Source organism: Gekko japonicus, unplaced genomic scaffold (genome assembly GCF_001447785.1).
Source record: "Gekko japonicus isolate JY-2015 unplaced genomic scaffold, Gekko_japonicus_V1.1 scaffold264, whole genome shotgun sequence".
Lineage (NCBI taxonomy): Eukaryota > Metazoa > Chordata > Lepidosauria > Squamata > Gekkonidae > Gekko > Gekko japonicus.
The window spans coordinates 220289-228232 of NW_015162484.1; the positions used below are offsets into that span (position 1 = coordinate 220289).

Sequence of the window (7944 nt, forward strand, 5' to 3'; positions counted from 1 at the left end):
GATCTCGATCTGACATTATATGGGTGGCTCAGGCTGCTTTAAGATTTCCAGGGGCAGGTCATTCTCCCCCGGGGCGGCTCCTAATCAAACGCCTGGCGGAACAGCTCCGTCTTGCAGGCCCTGCAGAACTGCATAAGGTCGTGCAGGGCCCTGATCTCCTCCGGGAGCTCGTTCCACCAGAGTGGAGCCACCACTGAGAAAGCCCTGGCCCTGGTTGTAGCCAGTCTGGCATCCTTTGGCCCGGGAAGGGTGAGTTGATGTTGAGACCCTGATCGCAGTGCTCTCTGGTGAACATGTGGGGAAACATGGTCCCTCAGGTATGTAGGTCCCTGACCATAAAGGGCTTTAAAGGTAAAAACCAGCACCTTAAAGCGAACTCGGTATGCTATCGGTAGCCAGTGCAATGCCTTCAGCACAGGCTGAATGTGCTACCACATTGGGAGGCCCATTAACAGCCTGGCTGCAGCATTTTGCACCAGCTGTAGCTTCCAAATTTGCAATAAGGGCAGCTCCATGTAGAGAGCATTACAGTAGTCCAACCTCGTGGTGACCATCGCATGGATCACTGTTGCCAGGTCATTGCGTTCAAGGAAGGGAGCCAACTGCCTAATCAGCCGAAGATGATAAAAGGCTGACTTGGCAGTGGCTGCTACCTGGGCCTCCATTGTCAAGGAGGCATCCAGGAGCACTCCCAAGCTCCTAACCTCCAACACTGGCACCAGCGGAGCCCCATCGAAGGTCAAGAGTGGGATCCCTACCCTTGGTCCGCTCTGACTCAGGCACAGGACCTCTGTCTTCAACGGGTTCAGTTTCAACTGGCTCAGCCTAAGCCAACCAGCCACATCCTGTAGCGCCCAGTCAAGATCTTCCGGTTTGGAGTCGGACCGGCCGCCCAACAGCAGATAGAGCTGGGTGTCATCAGCATACTGCTGACACCCCAGCCCATGTCTCCGTGCAATCTGGGCAAGGGGGCACATGTAGATGTTAAACAAGATCGGGGATAGCACAGCCCACTGAGGCACTCCACAATCAAGTGGATGCCGTCAAGAAAGCTGTTCCCCCAGCGCAACCCTTTTTCTTTCTTTTTTTTAACTTACTGACATCACCTGGTTCTGGCCACAATTTACTCAGTTGGAAAGCATTATTCTTAATGATAGGAAAGTGCTACAGTTGTGAATGCAAAAAAAAAAAAGTACCCCTCTGCCTTCAGTTAGCAAACATAAAGAGAACTTTTTGAGTTATGTAATGATGTGCGATTTCATGTCATCTGGCAGAATGCAACTGAAAACAAGCATTTGGTTCATTCTTAATCACTATCAGTTTGGAGTTTTGTTCTCAGCCCACATGTGGCAAAAGTCAGGTTCTGAGAATAAGATAGACTGCTATATCATGAATATATTGAACCTGGGCTTTCAAAAAGTTGGTTTGGACTGACTATATGTCAGGAGGGAGACGACAACCCCCTCCCGACTACGCAGGAGACCTCCCAGTCAGCACCCGAAGGATGCCAGAAACCAGTTCCAGACTGTTTCCAGGAGGACCCGGAATGCTGGCACAACATCCTCACAGGGGAGGATTCCCAGGGAAGGGAGGGAGATGAGGTCATGTGGCTGACTGGGCAGGTCGTCAAGGGAATGACCGTTGGAGAGAGGGGTGGTGGGTGGAGGAATGCAATCAAACCCCATTGGAACCCAGTCTTATGGCTAGATTCCTTTAAGATGTGGGTAGTGGGTGGAACAGGTGTTGAGCCTGAACACAAATCAAAGGAGCTAACAGGTGTAAGCCGGGGAGGATGCAGGTGGTTTTGGTTCGAGAAGGACAGAGAGGAGGGAGCCGAGAGGCAAAAGCTGATATCCACTCGAACTCATCCATCGAACCCCACCGTTGGTTAAGAGTGAACTTAACTCTACCAACAAGAGTCTGAGGTGAACCTTGAACCTTTGGGATTCATCAACATCCTGGATCTTACCCACGGCCGACACGACCCCCACCTACAACTAGAAGGTGACACTATATTTAATTGTCCTAACTTATAACAGCTCAACAGCAGATCACAAGTGGCCTTTAGCAAACTTTTACACAGTCCTTCCAGATTTCTACTCCCTGTCATTTCACAGTGGTTAAAAGGGAAGGTGCTATCTAAAAACAGGTCAGCACTTCAGAGAGAGAGAGAGAGAGACTGGCATTGGTTAGATCTGCTAAACAAGCAGATAATTGGATTGTTCCCAGCTTCCCATGTTCTCTTGCAGATCAGTGATACCATAGTGAGTAAATTATTGGTGGCATGCCTTGCCCAGTTCTGAAATATTAATTTCCAAATACAGTACTCTTGACTATTCAGGAAACCTTAGATGGCACAAACTGGTAGATGCTATGATTTGGTGGCTGAGTGCCTCCTTTTCATAGAGAAAGTCCTGTTTCCAGTCACTGGCAATCTCCAGTGTTGGAAACACCTTTATCTTCCCAATTACCCTGGAAACTCAGGGCTGAACAGAACACACATTACTGGATTTAGGGTTGTCAGTTTCCCCCTGGCCACTGGTGGGGGATGGGGGGGTAGGATTGCCAGATCCAGGTTGGGAAACTCCTGGAGATTTCGGGGTGGAGTCTGGGGAGGACAGGGACCTCAGTGGGGTACAGTGCCAGAGAGTCCATGCTCCAAAGCAGCCATTTTCTCCAGGGGAAATGAACTCTGTAGTCAGGAAATCAGCTGTAATTCCAGGGGATCCCCAGGTCCCACCTGAAGGCTGGCATTCCTTTCAGGAGCAATTGTCTGACTTAGGGAAAGCCAGCTTTATATGTATCCATTTATTAGACTTTATTAGAGATGTACCCTTGTAAGTCAGTTGTAGCAAAAATAACAGGAATCTTATGAAATTTTATCCAATTCATTTCTTTCATGTCTGAAGAAGAAAGCTCTGGTCCTTGGATAGTTGTGCTGGAATAACATTTTGTTATTCCAAGATGCTACACAAATCCTCTTTATTCTCACACATCTTTATCTCCAAACATTATCTTTTTCAGAAATGTCAGGGTACACATCCTAAAACAGGAGGTGATGGCTCTTTGGAAACAGATGGATGTGGAATTAGGGAGAATTCTCAGCTACTTTAGTATGTAATAATTGAAAATATTCTTTAAGAAAACTACCACAGGCCCCGGTCACACGGGCAGGAAACTGCGGGGGGGAAGCGTGGCTGTTTGCCCCAGGGCAAACTGACACGCAGTAAAGCGATCATACCTCCTGTGGAGGTTCTGTGGAGGAACCGTGGAGCTTCCGTGGTTACGGAGAGGCGGCGATCACAACACACGCCTGCGCGCAACGAAGAAGCGCGCGGCGTGGCAACCTAGTTTCCTTTTTCTGTGTACACTACGAATGCGCATGCTCCGTTGGGTGCTTGTGCGCAACCACGGAGACTTGGGGAAAAAACCCCCTTCTTCGCAAGGGGACATGGACGGGCGCCGGATGCCACCGGAAACGCGATCAGACGCCCGCCCTTGCCCCGCAGTTTCCGGAAACTAGTACCTCCGAGGTACTAGTTTTTTGCTCCGTTTTATCGGCGGTTCGCCACAGTTCAACCACGGGAGCTCTACGCTCCCCAGATGTTGCCGTGTGATCGTGCCAGGTAACTCCGCCTCTCTTCTGTCTATTTAGCGTGGCTTCTGCTCCGTATGAACGGGGCCACAGCTAAACTAGTATAACTGGAAAAAAGTCTGAAGTATTGATATCAATCTGGCTGTTCATGATATGTTTGTGGGGAAACTGGTAAAAGGCTGGATAGTGGGGCCTATTGGAATAATGGGTGGACAGGTCTAAATACTTTTATGTGCCTGTGTATGCAATGCTCAGTATTTGGGTGTTGCAGAAGTTAGCACAAAGTCTCAGAATTGGGGGGAGAGAAGGCAGAAGGCCTGACTTGTTTACTCTGGACAGTATAAATCTCAGTAGTCCTGTCTTCTATGAAGGTTGGATATAGTTCTTTGTGGGAAAAGTTGTTGGTTTTTTAACCTTAATAATAATAGCAGCAACAAAACAACAATAATAATAGTGTGCCATCAGGTTGCAACTGACTCAGCTGATTCTTGTTGACAAGTTGGGAAAATGTGGTTTGGATCCTATTACTGTTAGGTGGATCTGTAACTGGTTGACAGATCATACCCAAAGAGTGATTGTTAATGGTTCCTCATCCTCTTGCAGAGAAGTGACAAGTGGAGTGCCTCAGGGATCTTTCCTAGGTAGGGTTGCCCAGTCCCCGCTGTATGCACAGTGGGGGACTCCAGCCGCAGGCCGGGAGTGCGTGCGCGCACTGCAACCACGTCACCCGGAAGTGACGCAGCCGCACCGGGCGCACCTAGGGTGGGGCTGCGGTCATCCGAGGGAAAAACATAGAGTTTTCTCTCGGATGACCGTGGCCTCGCCCCCGGCGTGGCTGCGTCACTTCCGGGTGACGTGCTGATGCTGGGCATGTCATGTGCTTTGGGGGTGGGGTTCCCCCAGGGCCCGATCCACCGGCGGTGGGTGACGGGCCTCTGGGGCGGGGGTTTCCCCGCCCTCCGGGGGAACTTGGCAAGCCTATTCCTAAGACCTGTTTTAGTCAACATATTTATAAATGATTTGGATGAAGGAATAGAGGGAATACTTATTACATTTGCAGATGATACTAAATTGGGAGGGGTAGTAAAAATGGTAGAAGACAGAGTCATGATACAGGATTATCTTGACAGGCTGAAAAACTGGGCTAAAACAAATAAACTGAATGTAAAGTTTTGCATTTAGGTAGGAAAAATCAAATGCATAATTATAGGATGGGGGAGACTTGTCTTGGCAGTAGTATGTATGAAAAGGATCTAGTAGACCATACACTGAACATGAATCAGCAGTGTGATGCGTTAGCTAAAAAGGTAAATGCAATTTTGGGCTGTATCAACAGAAGTATAGTGTCAAGATCATGTGAAATCATGGTATTGCTTTACTCTGCTCTGGTTAGACCTCACCTAGAGTATTATGTTCAGTTTAAGGAGGATATAGACAAGTTGGAACATGTCCAAAGGAGGGAAACAGAGATGGTGAGGGGTCTGGAGACCAAGTCCTGTGAGGAAAGCTTGAAGGAGCTTGGTATGTTTAGCCTGGAAAGGAGATGACTGAGAGGTGATATGATAACTATCTTTAAGTACTTCAAGGGCTGTCATAGGATGAGGAGGAGTTGTTTTCTGTTCCCCCAGAAATTCGTATCAGAACCAACAGGTTGAAATTAAATCAAAAGAGTTTTCAGCTAAAGTTTAGGAAGAACTTCCTGATAGTTAAAGCAGTTCCTCAATGGAACAGGTTTTCTTGGGAGGTGGTGGGATCTCCTTCTTTGGAGGTTTTCAAAGACAGGCTAGATGGTCATCTGACAGCAATATTGATTCTGTGAATTTAGGCAGTTCATGAGAGGGAGGGAAGGAAGGGTTACATCACTGCGTAGTTCTCATGGTCCTTTCTTACATGCACAGGGAAATGCTGATTGCCACTTTGGGGTCAGGGAGCAATTTTCTCCAGGCCAGTTTGGCCAGGAATCCTGGAAGGGGGGTTGCCCTATTCTGGTCATAGAGCAGGAGTCACTGGAGGTGTGGAGGGGGAGGTATTTGTGAATTTCCTGCATTGTGCAGAGGGTTGGACTAGATGACCCTGGAGATCCCTTCGAGCTTCATGATTCTATGATCCATGGTGACCCCAGGACCATAAGGTTTTCAAGGCAAGAAATGAACAGAGGTGGTTTGCTATTGCCTTCCTCTACATAGCAATCCCAGTCTTCCTGGTGGTCTCTCATCCAAATGCTAACCATAGCCAGCCTTTCTTAGCTTCCAAACTTTGACAAGATTGGGCTAGTATGGATTATGAGGCTGCTATTGTAACCTTTATAGTAACTTAAATTTTGCCTGCTTCTTGTGGAAATGTTGATAATCCAAACAGTCTCTCAGAAAACTGTCCTAAAGAACACACACACCCGCAATCAATTGCAAAGCATTTCTTAAAAGAGACTAACTGGGAATTGTGTCTTGAATGGTTGGATAAGACTACAGCCAGTTTTGAGTGGGCAGAGGTGGAGAATGAAACACAGTTTACATACTATAGATATCCTTGAATTTTGAAAGACAGTTCTACAGTGGTATTGACATTTCTGTACATGAACAGTTCTTTAGTATGGAATGTAGACATATTAACTCCCCTCCCCAATAATATTCCGAAAGTCAATCCCAGGCAGAATGTACATCAGCTGTTATATTACTTCATTCCTCCACAGCAGTTGTTCATCTGAAAATAGCTTTCAAATGAAAAGAGGCAACTACAAAAGGATTAGTTACCATAGGCAGCATGATAGCCCATGAGATTATTTATGGCAGCACACCCAGAGGCAAAGCTGTAAGAGAGTTAATGCTGTAAGATTAAAAAGAAAGGTTAGAGAGTGACACTGGACATACAGTCGTAACAGGGATTTAACTATATACCATTTCTCTGGATTTCCTTCATGATGGCGAATGCTTGCTGTTTCCTCTCTTTGACGAAGTCTGAATGTGATAGCATTGTGGTTTTCTGAGGTGATAGTTCTCACTAGAGAGAAAGAAAAAGTCACTTTTTAACATTGTGGAGCACTGCTTGCACTTTAATTTGAGTCATTGGTTCAGGAGTAGTATTTGATTTTGATTCTTATTTGCAAGAGCTGTGTTTACCTTTAGATACTTGCAACTATTTTTTGCCCAGAGATGACAGGAGATGCATATGAAGCCCAAGGGACCAATAGAATACATTAAACAAGCTCTGCAAGAAGCTGGGCTGGGCCTTCTCCCTTCCTGTTCACCTTTGGTGGTTTTGGTAGACTCCTTGTGCTACCAGATTTTTAAAAAAGAAAATACTTGTCTGAGATTGAGTTCAAAGTCATTTTTCTTAAATCTTCCTTTGCAGTCTTTAAAACACAAAACCTGTTGAGCAATGCCTGCAAAAAGCTGAGGGGTAAACTAAAAACCGAACAAAGCAATCAACCTTTGGATTAGCATCTGTTAATAAGCCCCAAGCTAAATCAACAGAGAACCATCTTGCATGAAACATCTGCAATATGTATGATAAATTGTTCATTTATTGTTGTGAGCTTACAAGTTGCAAGCTCATAGGACAGTCAATGTCATTATTATCTCAGGAAACAATGCACTTACCTTATTGTTTTCCAGAGAACAGTGATCCTGATGTTTTGAGTGAAGTGTATGGAGATTGTTATGAACAGGAATGACCTGCCCAGTCCTGGATAGTTACTATGCTTGTTCTTGGGTCTTCATGATGCCTAGTACCGAGACAAACTGGGGACTGACCCTCTCCCAAAAGATTGGCATCTAGCTGACATAAAGTAGCTATTAATAGGAGCAAACACTCCAGCCACTCATATCTTCCTGGTGAAAGAAGAGAACAGAAAGCATTCAGCTGCACGCACCACAAAAGAGTGTACATCTCTATATTTGATACAATACTTCTTCCTTCTTCTGCAGTTCAATCCATTATCACCTTTGGGAATACTAATATCCATGTTATAACTAGCAGAAAGCCTTTTTTAAAATATGGATGGCAAAGACTGTTTTAGGAAGGCTTTGAATGTACTAATCCTTTACTGAATGATAAAACCATACCTCTGTAGTGGTGAATAGTTAAAGCTGGTAGCACTGTCTGTAGTTAAAATTCTACAGAGGCATCTGTGCTGAAAAATATAATTTTTTGGGGGGGGGACATCCAGGGGGGAATAGCCTAGCATCCCTAGTCATATCATTTTTGTCTGGTAACGTGAGAGAAAAGCAGGGTACACGTATTTAAATAAATAGTGTTATTTTTCAGATTCCTAGCATGAATTTTAATACTGACTGCTGGAATGCCAGTCATAGCTTTCCACAGTGTTTCTGGCCTCTCAGTATTCTCATCTC

The 7944-nt window shown here is 45.7% G+C and overlaps 1 protein-coding gene across 1 annotated transcript in view; it reads right to left on the reverse strand.

Annotated features, from left to right (window-relative positions):
* MYOZ2 (myozenin 2) overlaps positions 1-7358 on the reverse strand; it is a 51264-nt gene extending 43906 nt beyond the window's left edge. The window contains exons 1-2 of the mRNA XM_015405920.1: positions 7192-7358; positions 6490-6592 (exon numbers count right to left, since the gene is read on the reverse strand). Coding sequence (XP_015261406.1) covers positions 6490-6565 — 76 coding nt within the window. The 5' untranslated portion in view covers positions 6566-6592; positions 7192-7358. The remainder of the gene's footprint in view (positions 1-6489; positions 6593-7191) is intronic.
* Between the last annotated feature and the right edge of the window lie 586 nt (positions 7359-7944).